Source organism: Erythrolamprus reginae, chromosome 5, assembly GCF_031021105.1.
Source record: "Erythrolamprus reginae isolate rEryReg1 chromosome 5, rEryReg1.hap1, whole genome shotgun sequence".
Taxonomy (NCBI): Eukaryota; Metazoa; Chordata; class Lepidosauria; order Squamata; family Dipsadidae; genus Erythrolamprus; species Erythrolamprus reginae.
Genome location: NC_091954.1, coordinates 74699971 through 74719534, shown reverse-complemented (window position 1 = coordinate 74719534; position 19564 = coordinate 74699971). Strand labels below are relative to the sequence as shown.

At 38.2% G+C, this 19564-nt stretch overlaps 1 protein-coding gene across 9 annotated transcripts in view; it reads left to right on the top strand.

Moving 5' to 3' along the window:
- Positions 1 to 8692, top strand: part of EPHB1 (EPH receptor B1) — a 476084-nt gene extending 467392 nt beyond the window's left edge. For all 9 annotated transcript variants that reach the window (XM_070753153.1, XM_070753155.1, XM_070753156.1 and 6 more), the window contains one exon: positions 8279 to 8692. Coding sequence is in view for 6 of the 9 variants with exons in the window: in XM_070753155.1 (XP_070609256.1) it covers positions 8279 to 8546 (268 nt within the window). In the remaining 3 variants the exon portion in view is untranslated. The remainder of the gene's footprint in view (positions 1 to 8278) is intronic.
- Positions 8693 to 19564: the final 10872 nt, after the last annotated feature.

Sequence of the window (19564 nt, the reverse complement as noted above, 5' to 3'; positions counted from 1 at the left end):
ACCATGCCTCCATATGCAGGGACACATTTTCAGTCCATACTGCCTGTGTTTCTAATCTTCCACTGTAATTTATTGCAGGAAAGAAACCATGTTGACTTTATGCGGGTACGTAACATCTGTGCTTTGTTTGCCAAGCTCTTGTTCCATGAAATTTGAAGCAGGAATTGCTTGATGTCCTATGGTAGATGTTATATGATGTGTTGCTTTTATTGGGTAATTTGCTGACAAATAAATTGTAATAATGTGGACTTTATCACTCTTGGTATCAACAAGGAACAATTTAAAAAAATATCAGGATAATTTAGCATGTGTGCATATTAAATGCAATAGACTCTCACATGCACATATACATAAACACACATATGTTCTTCTTTATGTTGCTTATTTTGCGAATGAATAATTCATTTTCAGTCAGATTTCTTTTCTATGGCTTTTAAATACTCTTCCTCCCCCCACAATATAAACCCTTCATTGGGCTTTCCTTCCTTCTTTCCTTCCTTTATATTCTCCATTAATTTACTGATGTTTAAAAAACCCTCTTCAACTACCATCTCTAACTTTCTTCTAGGTTTCAATAGCGTCCCAATCTTTTCAGGGCAAAAACAAAGCATTAAAAAAATAATAATGGCTGCCACACAACAGTAAAAGTTTCTCTCAAATTTCTCCTCTCCCCGTCTCTCTTTCTCTGTGTGTCTATCTATCCTATCTATCTCTATTTAAAGCAGTGCTTCTCAACTAGTGGGGCACGGAGTGATACCAGGGGGACGCATGTGACCCCTGAAAACATATGTGGGCCCTCTTGATCAATTCCTTGGGTAGTGTTTTCCCAGTTGCATGCTGCTCAGAGTCCAGAAGAAAAGGTGTCCAGGTAGGCGGCTGCATGGTTTCTAGCTAGCCATGAACCGTTGTGGCAAACCTGCTGTTGTACTCACCCCTTACTGACCTCTTAGGAATCTGGATAGGTCAACCGTAGATAATCTAAGGGTAAAGTGTTGGGGGTTTGGGGATGACACTATGGAGTCCAGTAATGAGTTCCACGCTTCGACAACTCGGTTACTGAAGTCCTATTTTTTACAGTCAACTTTTTGGTCCTAGGTCTATAATTCTCTCATCTGGTTGTGGATTGTAATTCACTATCTATCCACTGGGGTACTTTCTTATATCAAAAAATAATTGTCTTATTGTTTTTTTTTCTCTGAAGCTATACTATCCTAGTATCAGTAGCATCTTTTATTCAATTGGCAAGGTCTAGGAAAACGGCAAAGTTCTTCTCTTTCCTCTTTGTGTCCAATCTAATGCTTCTTCCATGTGACATTGTCTATTTCTGTTGAAAACTCAGTATCATATCTTATCCTCATTAATTTGTCCTTACTGATTGCTGGAGTCCCCCCCCCCCAATTATTTTGATTTGTTAGAAATACATATGACTTTACTACTAGGAATTTAAGATAGCAAACAATGCACTTCTCAGTTCTATCACACTGGTTTGCCCTTTGATTGATCCACCAGGCGGGAAGGGACTAAATTTGTTCTCTGAAACATCCATGGACATTTTCTTTAATGCTTGTTTCCAGAACACTCAGATGATGCTGGTTTTCTTTCTTCTTCAAACACCTTTTCAAAATCCATCTTCAGTTATGTTTTTGGTACAGTGATTTGTTCCCTGTATCCACCGTGACAAAGACTAAAACATGTTTTGTCTCTGCTTCCCTGCCTCCCTGTGTCAGATTTCTAATCTCAAGATGTTTAGAGTAGCAAATGGACCTCACACATTTGATGAACTTGGATCATAATGTAACAAATAGAAATTTTGATCTGATTAGCTGTAATTAGCCCATCTGGTAATGTCCAGTAAGATCAAGCATAGTGAATGAGTTCTGGCTCCTCTCAATTAAATAATATCATCTGTTGAGATTTAGGAAGCATGCCTTATTTGTCACAGGACTTTTCCTCTGGATTAGTATCCCCCTAGAGCAGTGTTTTTCAACCAGTGTGCCGTGGCACACTAGTGTGCCGCGAGACATGGTCAGGTGTGCCGCGAAGCTCAGCAAGAGAGAGAAAGAAAGCAAGAGAGAGAAAGCAAGAGAGAGAGGAGAGAGAAAGCAAGCAAGAGAGAAATAGAAAGAGAAAGAAAGCAAGAGAGAGAGAAAGAAAGCAAGAGAGGGAGAGAAAGAGAGGGAGGGAAGGAGAGAGAGAGAAAGAGGGATGGAGAGAGAGGAAGGAAGGAAGAGAGAGAAAGAAAGAGAAAGAAAGAGAGAGAAAGAAAGCAAGAGAGAGGAGAGAGAAAGAAAGCAAGAGAGGAAGGAAGGGAGAAAGAAAGAGGGATGGAGAGAGAGGAAGGAAGGAAGAGAGAGAAAGAGGGAGAGAAATAGAGCGAAAGGAAGAGAGAGAGATAATTTTTTTGTCCAAACTTTTTTTAGCCCCCCCCATTCCCCCCCCGCTCAATGTGCCCCATGATTTTGTATATGTAAAAAATGTGCCGCAGCTCAAAAAAGGTTGAAAATCACTGCCCTAGAGAGATCCATATGGTTCTGTCCTAATGATCTGAAAATCTTTGAAAGCGTAGCTATTCTTCTAGACTTTGGGTTGGATGGCTGCTGAGACCCTGCAGGTTTTCTTGTTGGTAAGATTGGTTTCTATCTAGTTATGGGCGAACTGAACCCGCACAATTTGGGTCCGTACTGAATTTTGCAGTGTTCGGTATGGCGAACACGAACTTGAAATTTTTCAAAAGTTCGGGAAAAGTTCGGGGTCGTGTTTGGCGTTCAGAGCTTTGACGTCACCGGCAGGTTGCTAAGGACGCCAAGGTGATCACTTCCTGGATTCCATGGAATCCAGGAAGTGATCACCTTGGCGTCCTTAGCAACCTGCCGGTGACGTCAAAGCTCCGCCCCCAGAATCTCTTCATGGGAAGGATTCCCCGGTTCGGGTTCAGCTGAATTTTGCGTAAAATTCAGCCAAATTTGCCGAACCGAACACCGTTGGGTTTGCCCATCACTATTTCTGTCCTGTTCTGGATATCTATAATCTGTTTTTTTTTAATGTTTATTATTCTTGGTTTCAAACTGAAGGTTGCCAAATGCATTTAGCATTGCACTGGTTTCTAAAATAAATAAAATAAAAGACAAAGATCAACCTAATACTGCTAAGGGACCAGAGGCAAATGTAACCCACTTGTAGTATATATCTGAGTATGCTTGGATACCTTTCATTTCATTGAAGAAAAATAGTGCCTATAGTTAACTTTTTTAATGTGGGGAAAAAGTCTGTATTTACTTGTAACACTAAATGCCTAATGTCTCTATGCCAGTGTTTCCCAACCTTGGCAACTTGATGATATTTGGACTTCAACTCTCAGAATCCCCCAGCCAGCGAATGCTGGCTGGGGAATTCTGGGAGTTGAAGTCCAGATATCTTCAAGTTGCCAAGGTTGGGAAACACTGTTCTATGCATCTCAGATTCTTAACAACACTTATAACTTCAGGGATTCCAGGTGTATGCAGGTTCCATCACACATTTTTATGAGTGATAATTATTATTGGAATCCCATATATGGATTCAAAAGTAACTCAGTTAACTCCATGTACTTCTCTTCCCAATAAATATGTGGATTGGGATGTTTAGTTTATTAAAATATAAGGTGCGTAGTATTGAACTGAATGTTTGCTTTCATTTCTTCTATAGATTCTCTGATCTTCTTTATTTCCTGCTCCTAAAATATAGAAACAAATCACATTTATTTCAATTGAACTTTCATTAATTTTTAATATCCTTAACAGCAATATTGTCTGCTTAACTTTGGTTTGTGTGTATGTATTATATCAGATAATTTTCACTTCTATTTCCTTCTTCTATCTGATTTTCTATGTCTGGTCTTAACCTTCCATTTCTTTTTTTTGCTGGTGAATGCAAAATTGCTAAATAAAAGTTTCAGTATAACTATGTTGCCAGCCTATTTATTGAAGACTAGTTAAGGAGGCAACATTTTTTTTCAATTGCCCAATTACTTTACTATTGAACATGTAACTGTTACGTTGTGTAACTGTGTTTATATTTTTGAGTACAATTGGGTATTAAAAGCATCTTTGCTTTCCACCCACAACCACCCACCCACTCACCAATGTACCGTAGGGTAAAATAATGGTATTTCGTTGTTCAATTGCACTTCTGTTTTACAACAAGAGTGACAAGCTTTCTCTATATTGCTCCTTTTACTATTAAGTACTGCTAGTTTCTACTACAAATTGATGTTATGCCATTTCTCACTTTAAGAATTAGCCCTTAGAGGAGAGCACTCATCATATATTGTTCCAACATTCTGACATAATTCCTCTCCTAGAAAGCTAGGTTCTACTTGGATAGACTGTTGGATCACTTTAGACTTAACAGTATCTAAAGTGACAGAGGAGTCTTTCTTAACACCTAGCTCTAAATTCATTAGATTGAACTGGAGAGCTTGCAAACAAAATACCTACTCTATCATTCAGTTGTGACCATTCCCCAAAGCCAGCTGTTAATGAAATGGGAATCATAATCTAGTATGTTCTCAACCTCTCCTATGTGGGGGATGGTATTTACATTAATGAATAATAAGGGGCATGTTATGAGTGCCTTCTTTCAGTTACTGTACTTTGGGGGAGGAGAGATATTCCTTTATCTCCATTTAATGCAAAAATATAGAGCAGATTTTAAATTCTGACTGCAGATTTCCTAAACATCTTTAAGATCTTCTCTGAATTTGATATTTTTTTAAAAAAATGAAACAAAGATTTTTGCAGAGCTTTTGGTAAAATATAGACAGTCTGAGCAATTTGAGGGAGAATTGCAAAAAACCTCAACATTTGGTTAGAAGTTATTACTGCTGCAACATTAAGGAAGTCCTGGTTTATTAAACTTATGACTCATGCAGGCATTGAGGCAATAGAGGTGTCAATTCTCCTGTTATTAACTTTCCTACCTAAAGGCATAGATCTCAGCAAATATGTCCAAGTGCTAGAGCTACTCTTGATCTTAAAATAGAGGCCAGGGGTAATTGCCTCAGCCCAGCATATTACAAAGGTTAATCAATGAAAACTATAGTGTTTCTAAACAGGAAGGAAAGGAGGGAGGGAGGGAGGAAAGGAAGGAAGGAAGGAAGGAAGGAAGGAAGGAAGGAAGGAAGGAAGGAAGGTGGTCATAAGTTGAGGATTGCGTGTAATGACAAAGTTTATATCTTTCCCCAATTTTCTAATAAATAGATATGAAGTGTAGCCAAGCAACAACTGTATAGTGTCTGCAATAATATATAAACTTCCTATGTTGCTCTAATTCATGGAAAATGTATGTGGGTTAAGGTAAGGATGACCTAAATAACTTAATTGTTTTGTTTCAGGTAGAATAGATAATGAAGTTGAAAATAGGGAGAGACTAAATTAATGTAAACAGAAACTGTCAAGGGATGAGGTTTTCCTCTAACCTGAGATACCAGATGTTGACATTTAATCTTTTCTAGGCAATGAAGTAAATTGTACAAAATTTAGTTTGTGAGTTGTATCTTTAGTAGTCTTCAGAAGAGTCATCATTCATGTTGCTCAATCAGAATGAAAAAATAGCTTGAGTATATATATATATGTCACATGTTTAAGCTGAATTTGAAAATTAAGGGAGACTAGGATAGATCTATTTCGGCCTTATTTTGGCCTCATCAGCTAGCCATACCCACTGGGACTTGAACCTGCAACCTTTGCCTTGTAAGGCAGAGAATTATATATATATGTAGATTGTTCTGAGTTCGGGTTTTGCCCTGTGTAATATTTTGCATGTCTATGTGACGTTTCGGTGAAATCACATTCACCATCATCAGGCTGAAGTTCCAAGCTTCGTGCTGTTGTAAAATGGAATGTTTGCAACTGTCATTTCTTCCTAGTATATAGTGTGGGGGTGGAGATTTGGTTTGAATGTAGCAAATAGATTGGGTGATTATGTTTTAGTGATCTGATTGGTTGGTGTAATCATAATTATTAGAAGGATTGACATGGTGATTTTTATGAAGTGTTTTTTTTGTTTAAGGCTGGTTTCCAAATTTCTGGTAGGCGGGACGTGTCATCTCTTTTATTTATGCAAAGGGGGCTCAGAACAATCTACATACATATACCCATGAAAATTTATGAAAACAAATATATATATATATATCAGATGATGATTTTGAATTAAGGTCATTTAAATGTAAACATTTAAAATGTAGCTATGCAGGAATATATTAAGGTTTAAATAGTTTATGTTCTGAGTCAATTGTTCCATTAATGACTATGTTAACTAATAATATTAATTTTAGACGGTGATATCTCTAATTAGAAATTGAAGAATAACAGACTATTATTCAAATAGTTTTGAATCTCCTAACACTAACCCTAATGCTATTATATCATTTTCAGACCTATTTATATATTTCAAAAGTTATCCTGAGAATTTAGTTTTGATATTTGATTATATGGCTGAATTCATATATTACTGGACATAGATAAATAATGGAATCCCGTATTGTCAGTTGTGGCAATGTTCAGAGTTTTACATTGTTTTAGAAGGAAAGCAGACTTAATAACGCAGGACAGAGGTATTGATGGGTCACCTTACCTTCTGGATCAGAAGTCTCTGCAACTGAGAAATATCAGAAAGATCAGGATGGCGACTGTGACCATGACACCCAAACCCTGCTCCTTTTTCATGTGTGCCCTATGCTTTGCAAACATGTAAATAAGCAATGGATCATTGATTGCCTACCCGTCCCCCCCTCCCCCCCACCATTTTGGCTTATTTGATTCTTACATCTGGGGTGGAGTGAGATGCTCTTGGTTCACTCATACCTATCGATCATCTGAGAGCTGGTTGCGAAGGCAGCATGAGGCTCCATCACATGGCCAGATGCCACCCTTTGGGTTCCTATACCCTCTACACATGTGCAAAGCATTCTGTACATGCGCAGAGGTTAAAAGAATCAAACTGGTGGCCCTAAGTCTGCGGAGGGGGGCAGCATACAAATCTAATAAATTATTATTATGGCAATACAATACAGCAAACGAGATCACTATGCTGGATTTCGTATTTCATCCCCAGTCGGGCGCTTCCCAAGCACCTAGGACTGCGTGATGTAGCAGCCACCACGGTCCTTTTTATCCTGGGCAACGACTGAGCCAGTATGGACTTCTTTTTGTTTTGTCTCTCCATTAGTTTAAATGGTTTAGTCTGGCTCCTCTGCTTTGACCATTCCGGCAAGGTTAGACCTACCAGTAGTTTACACTACCGCTGGCACAGCTCTCAGCTTCATTGAAGCACACAAGCCCCACTACCACGACAAGGCGTACCCATCAGTGGGGTTATTATTATTACTATTACTATTACTATTATTATTGGTTATGACCTATAAAGCCCTTCATGGCACCGGACCAGATTATCTCTGGGACCGCCTTCTGCTGCACGAATCCCAGCGACCAGTTAGGTCCCACAGAGTGGGCCTTCTCTGGTCCTGTCAACTAAACAATGTCGTTTGGCAGGACCCAGGGGAAGAGCCTTCTCTGTGGCGGCCCCGGCCCTTTGGAACCAACTCCCCCCAGAGATTAGAAATGCCCCCACCCTCCTTGCCTTTCGTAAGCTTCTTAAAACCCACCTCTGCCGTCGGGCATGGGGGAACTGAGATATTCTTTCCCCCTAGGCCTTACAATTTACGCATGGTATGTTTGTATGTATCTTTGGTTTTATAATAAGTGGTTTTTTAGTTGTGTAGTATTGGATTGTTACATGCTGTTTTTTATCACTGTTGTTAGCCGCCCCGAGTCTACGGGGAGGGGCGGCATACAAATCCAATAAATAAATAAATAAATACATTATCTGGTTGAGTGGGCGGAGCCTCATGCTGCCTTTGCACCCGGCTCCCCAATGATTGACAGGCATGAACAAACTGGGAGCATTTCACCCCTGCTTACAACTCATGGGCTCACCCTTCCTAAGGCTTTACACAAGAGAAAGTGAATGCCGGTCTCTTAAGATGCCACTTTTTCCAAAGGTTTTTTTTTAAAGGAATAAAAGTTCTATTGTTCAAATGAAATATGCTAGTTAGTGAATGCATTCATACTTAACATAACTATTATGAAAATGTTACTTTTTCTGTAGATGAGTAGAACTTAAATCTTTTCTTCTGTTTTCTTCTGTTAGCTTCCAAAAAGTGTCTAAATAAGTGATGATTTATACAGAATGGACAGTCTGTACAAGCTTAATTTAAATCTTTCTTTTCTTCTAAATTTAGGGATATTTTTATGCCTTTATTCGATGTCAGAAGTATATGGAAAGATGCCAGTCCAGACAGTCAAGCTTACCACTGCAGTCCCCTTCTCCATTTCCATTGGCAAGGTAGCCACAATGCTTTCCAAGTGAGCTGTGATCTCCTGGAGATGCTGTCAGGCTCTTGTGTCAAGGACATGCTCTGGCCCGAAGAACAAACACAACAGGAGACAGCCTCAGGTCACACGCACTGTTCCAGCCAAAAGGGGTCCTGTCGTGTACATAGCCTATGAGATATCTGTAAAGGATTGCATCCCCTTGTACATTGCCCCCTTTCTCTTTCAACTCATTGATTGTGTCAAAATTGTCCATGTTTGTAATAGTAACTTTCAAAACTATTGTACTAAAAATAAAATTGCACTCAGTAAAAAAAAACCAACCAAAAGCTTCTTAAGTGTATTTTTAACAATTACTAAAAACAAAAGGGGGAATATCAAGGGATAATGATCGCCTGTTAAAACTATATATACATTTAGAAATTATTATTATTGCCAAATTTCAATGGAAAGCCGGGATTATTTTCCATAGGATTCAACTTTCTTACTTCTTGCTGGAATAATAATAATTTTGGATCATTCCACTGCTAATATTATTAATGCAACAGATAAGAAAGGGGATGTGTTTGCAGCACATAGATTATATTATTCTGAATGCTGAGAAATAAAGGTTTTTAGGAGTTCGTTGGATTTTATTAGATATAATATTTCTAGAGTTTTAGTGTGTGTGTGTGTGTGTGTGTGTGTGTGCATACCTACACCTGTCTAATTGCAAAGCCATCTAATAATAGGATGGTTATTTGCCAGATTTTTTTTCTACTATATTTCAGGGTTAGTAATGAATGCATTAGTTCATATGCAGGCAAAGGGGGAAAAATAATAGGCTGATTTTAGGATTGGTGTTACAATGAGATACTGTTTTTCCCCCCTATCATATCGCTAATGCTAACTTTTAGACATGAATCTAGTTCATATTTGCAAAACTGCATCAAGGAATTTCTCTTGCTTTAAAAAAAAACTAATACAGTGGTACTTCTAAGAGCTTAATTCAAATTAAGAACTTAATTCGTTCCATGACCAGGTTCTTAAGTAGAAACGTTCTTAAGTAGAAGCAATTTTTCCCATAGGAATCAATGTAAAAGCAAATAATGTGTGCAAAACCATTAGGAAAGAAAGAAAAGCTCAGAATTTGGGTGGGAGGAGGAGGAGAAGGGAGGAGAAGGAAGAAGGTGAGGTCAGGGGAATCAAAAAAACCTTTAAGGCTTTAAAAAATAAAAGAGGGACTCTGAAGCGGCGAGGAGGAGCACGTGCCTCCCATACACCCGGCATAAGGCTGCCTCCCATACACTGTGCCAGAGAGAGAAACCCAGGGGGAAAGGCAGGAAATTGTCCAGGCCGTTGTGCCGCTCTCAAATTTCCAGGAAAATTTTTCCAGGCTCAGGTTCTTAAGTAGAAAATGGTCCTTAATAGAGGCAAAAAAATCTTGAACACCCAGTTCTTATCTAGAAGAGTGTAGAGGTGTTCTTAAGTAGAAGTACCACTGTATTTCACTGCTAACCTTGACATTTATAAAAGATAATACAGTGTTCCTCTTCAAATAGCTAGAATAAAGCATGGCAGGTTTTGGACTTCTGTCTCTGTTATGGACCTCTCTGAACCAAAATCCTCCTGAAGTTGTGATTCACAGTTACAACCATTGCAGCAACCATGATCATGTGATGAAAATTCAGATGCTTGGCAAAAGGTTCAAATTTATGATCATTGTGGCACCCAAAGTCATGTGATCACCTTTTGTACCTTCTGACAAACAAAGTCAATGGGAAAACCAGATTGACTTAATAACCAGGCTTCTAACTTATGAACTGCAGTGATTCACTTGATAAGTGTGGCAAGAAAGGTCGTAAAATGGGACAAAGCTCACTTAATAAATGTCTCACTTAACCACAGAAATTTTGGACCCCATTGGTTGTAAATTGAGGACTATCAGTATTGTCGTATGCTCTGTATCAGAATTGTCAAATTTGTGGCCCACAGGTTGGATACACAATGGCTACTCCCACCACTGGTTTAGTGAAAGTCACAATATGTCATGTGATGACAAGGTCATGCAGTGAGTTTGACACCTCTGCTCCATATGGACTGACTTTGGAATCGAACTTGCAGTTGGTGTGTAATGCAGTGAGGGAGTGATGGCAAGCTCACCTGAGCAGTGTAAAAAAGCATCTATTTTAAAGACATTGCATTGGTTATCAGTAGATTTCCAGAATTCATAGTGGTTCTACAAAGTCTTGTATGATTCAACCCTAGGATGCATCTGCAACTGTTTGCCAGAGTCAAATCTTCTTTCTTTTCATAAATAAGTGAAAATAATTATATTCAGCCAGGCCTTTGATCCAACCTGATTGGAAAATCATTATATAAAAGTACTGGAAAATGATGGAATGAATTTTTACTTTTTACTGTGTATTCTTATTTCTTATTTTGTATGATGTCCAGGTTCTATTAGGCTTGGAACAGGCTATAAAAGTTATTTGGTAAACAAACAATCAGTTATATTAAGAAGATAGCAACAGCTTCTTTCTAACATCTGCCACAGTCGAAGCTCTATGGGAGGGTTTATCAGATTCAAATTAAATTTTGAACTGGAGTTCATAGAGCCATAATACTCATTGGTAAAGATTATGAGACAATAATGTTCATATGCTAAAATAGGATCATGAAATAATAATATCTCTGCTCAATAACCAGAGTAGTTGCTAATGTAGTTATTTTTGATCAGAATTCATTACATTGCAGACTTCTATATAGACTTTGCTTCTCTGGGGGGTTGATTAAGGAAGAACATATGGATATATATATTCTACTAGTAGTATAAAATGTTTTTAAAACAGAAATAAGAGGGCAAAGATGCTTCTAATTCATACAGGTTACAAAATACATCCATCATAATGTTTGAATTGCCGTAGTGCAGATTTTGATTACAAAACATCTCCAGTCCTCTTTATATCGACTGCATAAGTAAGCTTTGTTTGCCAGTTTGCAATCAGCCTAGGCTTACCCAGCTTAGATTCTAGTAAGCAGTAGATTAAAAAGAATAAGGATCAACTTGTTTGCTGAAACATATTTGGAAAGATAAGGTACTCACAAAACGTGACTCTTTCAATGAAGAGGAGTTTGCTTGAAGCCAAGAACTGTAAACCTTACAGAAGACTTTAATCTCCTTATTTTGATTTTTAAAAAGAAAACATTCTCACCTTAGTGGCACAGCTTTAGAGAAATTGTGCTCATGCTGGAGGCATACAAGGGACAGAGGCCAGTTCATTTGGAAAATTAAATAGTCTGAAAACCATCTGTGAGCTTTGCAAAAGCTTTGTTGCAATTGCCCATCATCTTTTCTGCTGTTTGGTTTTGTAGCTTTTGCCAAATAATCAGTCAAGGAAAAAATATATATAATGAAGAGAAGCAAGCAGATTCTGGGTAAGATAAAATATTTACAATAAAATCTACTTCACATGACCATCGCATATCACATACAAACAAAATATACCAAATAGAGTAGGCAGTTATAATTAGAACAACATTTTTTAAATTTAATTTTATTTATTTATTGGAATTTGTCGAACAAGAATGAGAACAAGAATAAGAGGAGAAAAAATACAATGATGGATGATATGCAGGCTAGTGCACTTATGCACGCTATCCCTACTGACCACTTAAATATGACGTAAGGTCCACACACGTCATTTTGTGACTGAAACTGAAAATTTGTAACTGAGACAACTGAATCAGGTAGGTCATTCCAGACTTTGACAGTTTTATTTCAGAAATCATATTTTTTACAAGCAAGTTTAGAACGTTATACATTGAGTTGAAAGCGGTTGTTCGCATACGTATTATTGCAATTAAAACAGAAAAAGTCATTTATCATACAATATGGTTGTATGGTAAAACCTATGGTATTTGCCAATTTGAAAGGAAAATAGAGAACAAACTTTGTTCTCTGTTTGCTTTGATTGTTACATTTCATTAATAATAACAGGAGCATTCCTCCTTCAAAGAGGCACTAAATTGTGTGTGTATATGTGTGTGTATGTGTGTGTATATGCATGAGAGAGAGAGAAAGAAAGAGAGGGATGGAGAGGGATGGGGAGAGAAAGAGGAAAGGCGGGAGAGAAACTCAAATCTTGGCATCACCTACAAATGATAGGGTTATATCACACGTATCATGATGTAAAACAAATGATAAACAATATGTAATTTTGATCCTTTATTTGATGCTATCATGATTCATCACATGTGAAGTCATTTCCCATCCCTACAGTTACATGCCACACTAGGAAATTGTTTTTTGAACCATGATTGGCTGAATAAATCAACATTATCTGGGTTTTTACTATATGAAAAATCATAAAATATGGTTTGTGCTGTAAATCACTTTTGGTTCATACCGTATGCAAAACTGAACAATTAAAACTATGACATAATATGTGTGTGTGTGTGTGTGTGTGTAAGAGAAAAATTGAACAACATTGCTGTTTTAGTTATTTCACAGAACATTTTGCAATAATGAATGCCATTTTCTCAGTTGTTCTCAGAAATTTCATCACAGAAGAGAGGACCAGGTAGCACCATAGTATCGTTTTACATAATATGTGTACTGTTACATCTGACTAATGAAGATTAGAAGAAGAAAAAATAGAAACTAGAGCAGCAAAGTTTGTAACATTAGTATTTGTGTAAGGTGTGGGGTTTTTTGGGTTTTTTTTGCAGAGTGGGTATGAGAATTGGTGTTTTTATGATATAGGGAAGACTTTTTATTGTATTAAGCTATAAATAACAACAACAAAAGCTGAAAAGAAAGATATCCAAATAACTAATTTCCAGAAATGTATTAAAATAACAATTTTTGAGATGAATGACCAACGTAAGGTGGAGACTGAGGGTAGAATAGTGATGTGTGTGTGAGAAAGAGAGGAGAGAGGGAGAGATAGAGGATAATGAAATATATCTTTCAGACTGATAATGAAATATATCTTTCAGACCCAATCAACCACATCCCCATGTAAAAGGCTCAAATTAAGTACTTTATTGTGTTCTATCTATAGTACAGGAATCTCCCTAGACTGCTTACCTTCTCTAGGGCAGTGTTTTTCAACCAGTGTGCCGTGGCACACTAGTGTGCCGCGAGACATGGTCAGGTGTGCCGCGAAGCTCAGAGAGAAAGAAAGCAAGAGAAAGAGAAAGCAAGAGAGAAAGAAATCAAGAGAGAGAGAAAGCAAGAGAGAGAGAAAGAAAGCAAGAGAGAGAAAGAGCGAGCGAGAGAGAAAGAGAACAAGAGAGAAAGAAAGCAAGAGAGAGAGAGAAAGAGAGGGAGAAAGAAAGCAAGAGAGAGAGAGAGAAAGAGAGGGAGGGAAGGAGAGAGAGAGAAAGACATAGAGGGATGTAGGGAGGGAGAGAGAAAGAGAACAAAAAAGAGAGGAAGGAAGAGAAAGAAAGAGGGATGGAGAGAGAGAGAGAGATAGAAAGAGGAAGGGAGAGAAAGTGGGAGAGAGAAATAGAGCAAAAGGGAGGAAGAGAGAGAGAATTTTTTTGTCCAAACATTTTTACACACACACACACACACACGCTCCATGTGCCCCAGGGTTTCGTAAATGTAAAAAATGTGCCGCGGCTCAAAAAAGGTTGAAAATCACTGCTCTAGGGGACAAACAGATAAGATTCCATGGAACTTAAAGGAGGGAAATTGGTGACCTCTGCAGCAACACAAACCTAACTTCCTGCTTGATCCCATCTCCTTGCCTTGTTGAGAATTTCCCAACAATGTACACAATGACAATATTTGAAAGAACATTGGCATTGGCATTCTGTGCAGTTCTAGCACTCAGATTGATTTCTGAATTAAAAATTCCATGTAGGTAGTCTTTGGCTTATGATCATAAGATGGTTGTTAAGGTCTAGGTTTTACAAACTTCTTTGTTACAGTTGTTAAGTGGATCACTGCAGTTGTTAAGCAAATCTACTTCCCATACTGACTTTGCTTGTGGGAAGCCAGCTGGGAAAGTAAAAAATGGCAATCACATGACCTGTAATCATTATAAATACATGCCAGTTGCTTAGTGCCTGAATTTTGATCACAAATTCTAAGGTTGCTGTAAGTCAAGTGCTCATTATCTAAGTCATTTTTTCCAGTGCTGTTGTAACTTCAAATTGTGGCCAAATGAATGGTTATAACTCAAAGACTATGTGTATCCTCAACTTTCAATCAGGAAATATACCACACATTACTAGAAATCAATAGAGGTTATGCAGTTAAATATGTATTCAATCCTATACTGATTCCTTGTTGGTTCCATCAAGTTTTTAAAAAGGTAGACCATATGTTATTTAGTTTGTCACCAACATGTCTTTTAAAAAAATCAGTTGTAACAGTCTAAGTATTTTATGGATTACTAAAGTACGAAGCAATTCATCCAGAAACAGATTTAATGCAACATTAAATCTATTTAGACTCCTTTGAAAGTCAAGATTTCACCATGTTTATCTCTGTATTTGATAAATACCTTGTATAATATGTTGTGATTGGTCCATGTCCGGCTCAGCTGGTCAGAGATTTTGAGGACCAGGAGATGGATGTGTATTGGTATCCTAGGCCAGTGTTCTTGTCATGTGAGTAGGGCTGGGCTACCAATCGCTGCCCTACCGAAATGTGTCTGGCACGCGCCCATGCCCAATTCTTGCTGATGAATGCACCCTTCAGAAATTGTAAACAAGAGTTGCCAGTTGCTTGTAACTGGCAAAACAAGGTAAAGCTGCCAACCCCCCACTTCACCGCTCACCCTCACTCACCCCGCCTTGCCGCTTGTCCTCACTCGCCACGCCACACTTCTCATCCCTGCTTACCTGGATCACCTTCTGCAGGGGCCATGGCACAGGGAGCAGGACGGGTGGCCCCAGCTCTGTCCGTGCAGCCTGTTCTGTGCTCTCTCGTGCTGCAGGTATCTCTCCTGTGGCCAGGAGATCAAAAAGCAGGCCACGTGGCCAGAACTGGGGCAGGCCGCTTTTGCTGCCAGCCTTAGCTGTTGCTATAGACACGGCAGCGAGATTCAGCTGCTGCGCATGTGCAGCAAACTAACTCTCTTTCCAGTTTGTTTGCTTCTGCGCATGTGCAGAAGCAAAAAACCTAGTAATTTTTACCAGAATCGTGCCTGTGCGCGTGCATGGCACATGCATGCCGGATGGCAATGGAGCGAGCCTACGTGCTCCATTTCTGTCAACATAATGGCATTCCCCCTGTTCTGCCTAGTAGCTCACTCCTGCATGTGAGTCTGAGAGTGAGAGTGATGTGAAGTCAGAGACTGAGGACCAGTTGGCATATGGACTGAGTCAGAGGAGGAAGATGAATTAGAGGATGAGCCCATGTTAGACGGCAGAGTGAGGAGATCTATGTCCAGACAAGAGTATCTGAAAAGAATGGGGTCTTGGCATTAGTAGCTTTAGGGAACACTTGGCCATGTCTTGTCACTATATAAGGAACAGACTGGGGATAAGTGGGCATGGCGAACAATATTTGAAACAATCATGGCCTTGTGTGAGCTTCAGTGTTCCAGGAGACCTTTATGCTTTCAGATCGCTCTAACTCATTAAATTGGTATCTCTGAAAATATTCTGGAGAAACAGTAAGTTCAGTTGATGGACAGAATCACTTCAAAGGAATTTCCTCTAATGAGTTTAGCTTCTGGCCCAGGACTTGTGCTTATCTCAGAGACAATTAAGCTGGGAACACTGCCAGAATGGACTAAACTATTAACCAATTTTATTCTGGATGTTTTAATAGCAATATAGTTTTATATTTGATCCTCTGAGTGTGTGTGTGGCTTTTGTTCCGATCAGTGACCCGTCCTGACAGAACATAATATTTGAGGATAAATATATATATTTTTAACTAAATCTCTCTACCTCTTACTTCTCTATTTTTTCTCACTGTCAACTATATTATTATGTCTGTTCTGGCATCATGTTTTGTTTTGGTTTTACTACTGTCTGTAATACACTTTGGTAGACTAATTTGGTATTGCTATGATACCTAGTTCACAGAGAATGTTTTCTATTTGAAAGCCATCCTTCCTTTTGAAAAGAATCCATATTTAACTTAGTGGTAAAAACATGATGGCACAACTTCAAAGCTTTCCATTTATATATTGTATTATATAAAAATAAATGTGTGTGTGTGTGTGTTCCTTTTCATTATCAGAAAAAATATGTTACATACATACATACATACATACATACATACATACATACATACATACATACAAACATGCATACATATTTTCTGCCAAGTCATTCGGCAGATCCAAATATGGGAGGGAACTCACTGTTCCCTTTTGCCTCTCATCCCCACTCCAGGGCCCATCCAAGACACCAAATCAAATTTTCAAACTTGTAAAGAACTGATAACTGATAAAGAAATAGAGGGAGACAAGGATAGATCTATTTCGAGATTTTTAACTCTTGACAGCTAGTCATACCTTTATAGGATTCGAACCTGGGCTGGAGATTTTAACTTCTAGGCCACAGGCTCTACTCCCTTTAATCAGTTGAGCCAGGGGAAATTTAAATTTAAACCTTACATGGGAAAAGACCCAAATATGCCAAGACCTACATACCTTTACCTGTGAAAATCTAGATAGATGATAGATAGATAGATAGATAGATATTTCTTTCTTTCTTTCTTTCTTTCTTTCTTTCTTCCTTCCTTCCTTCCTTCCTTCATTCATTCATTCATTTATTTATTTGATTTGTATGCCGCCCCTCTCCGTAGACTCGGGGCACCATACAATAGACAGACAGACTAGATAGATAGATAGATAGATAGATAGATAGATAGATAGATAGATAGATAGATAGATAGATAGGATAGGATAGGATAGGATAGGATAGGATAGGTAGGTAGGTAGGTAGGTAGATAGATAGATAGATGTTTAGAAAGATATACATATACATACAAATACATATGTTTTCGTATGTAGGTCTTGGCGTACACACACATTACCTTCTTTCCACATGTGACCTGAAGTTATGAAAGATACTTCCTGCCTAGTCAGGGGAATCAGATAAATTTGGAAACAGAGTGACAGTAGTGACACTCTGGGGAATCAGAGTGCCAATAATGACAAGAAGTGATTAGGAGGTGATACTTGGTGAATATTTAGAATTGCATATGCACAATGCATGTAAATCTGTACCATATTTTTCTCATTTTTTTTCACTATATTAAGGGGCCACACTTCAAAGAATTTCATGTTCATTATAGTCATAAAAATTGTAGGGATTAATGAAGATGAACTTGGCAAAGATATGCAGGTAACTTTACCTAGAAACAAGAGGCTGACATTTCTTTTTAAATCTAGAACAATAAGATGTCAGGTACAAACAATCAGAATTATACAGTGACCTGTTTGGAGAAGTTTCTTTATGGCTACTTGCCTATTTAGAAGAATCTGACCAGACTAACTACACCCTCTTGGGAGCAACTAGATAAAGGCTCCAAGGATTTTTGGAAGGCCAGTTCTCCATTGCTTCCTTCACTTCAGGGATTCCAAGTTAGCCAGTCTGATTACATTCTAATCTAACTTCAGATTCCACCAAATATTCAGATGTCCAGGCAGAAATCTCCCTAACTCATTGAGAGTTCAGAAAGAGGATGAAGTAGAACACAATCAGTCAGGAAAGATGAAAATAATTTTAGCCTTCATATGGAGTTGATTTCCTGGTCTGGATTACTTAATGGGATTGGCAGACATTCTGCATTTAATCAACCTGACAAATTAAGCACCCTTTCTTCCACTGTGGATTTCTAATTTATCAAACCCTTCCTGCATGTACACCTGCATATTGAAGTCCTTAATAGAGTTGATTGCTGTAACCACATATAAACTCATCTAAGTCATATTTGAGTATCTACAGATGCTTATGCAATGAAAAATGTTGAGTGTGGCTATAGCTGTGTCCCTGGAATTTGCATACCCCTCCTGGGGATGCTGTGAAGAAAAGCAGCTATCTTGACTCCATTGTTATGACTGGTTTTCAATTACCATCTTAATGAAAGGAAGCCCAAGTGACCTGATGCTGTTTGGCAGCCCCTACGGACAACAGCTGTTTTCAGAGTCTGCAAACCCAAGGGATGCATTTGCTTGCCTCAGATGAAACACCTTTATCCAGTTATTTCCTCTCTTGTGAGAGAGCTGGAGGCTGTCATAGCAGAAGCTAATTTTTGATCAGCATTCCAAAGGAGAGCTCTGCTTTATATGTATCCCTTAATATAAGGAGAGAAATAGAAAACCAGGGGCAGAGAACAAGCTTAGTATGGTTTTATTAACTAAAGGCATTTTCATACAACACGGTTTTTCTAGATGGTTTGAAGATGTAGAATAAAACATTAATAAGGAAGGAAGAAAAGAACTTTCCATTTTCATTTTACCTGCCTTTTTCTTTATTTTAATTGAACAAACCCTCTGGCCCAACTTTCATTTCATTTTCTTTTTAACACAGACAAGGAATAAGCATCTGCACAGGCTTTTATAAGAAGTTTTATTCTTTCATCCCACTCATAACTTATTTAGATTGTTACAAGCAGTGATCATGTGGTTAGAAATTCTGGAAGCTATAATCTTAACACAGTGAAACAAAGAGGTTGGGAAGACTAGGAATCAATTATATTTGTAGGTACTGATAAGTATATTTTTCCCATATTGAAAATTTTCTGTCAAATCGTATTTTTTTTTTGTACTTACGGCATTTTATTGGGCTGGCTGTTGCACCATTTTGCCATGAAGCTTATTAAAATTCACCTCTTCCCAGTGAGTAGGAATTGCTTCTCCACAGTGAGAAGTAAATTAAAGCTACCATCATCCACATGGTTTTCTTTTTACTCCAGCAGATGAGAAATATACAATAGATGAAAAGATTTGCCAAACTAAAAGGAGAAGGAAGAGACTTCCTCCCCACCAGACCATTTCTGAGATTATTCAACCATATTTTTAGAAGCAACCTTTATTATTAGTTATAAGTACATTATTAGCTATAAGTACATCTGATAATGAGAACCTTTGGCAGGAGAATTGCCTCCCACTGGGACAACCCATTCTTTTGTCTGTTCCTCCCTCTTCGGGGTCTTGTCATAGTATGGAATTCTCAGCTCTACGTGGGCATAGACCTCTTTTAGCATTTTTGTATGATATAACACATCACAGGGC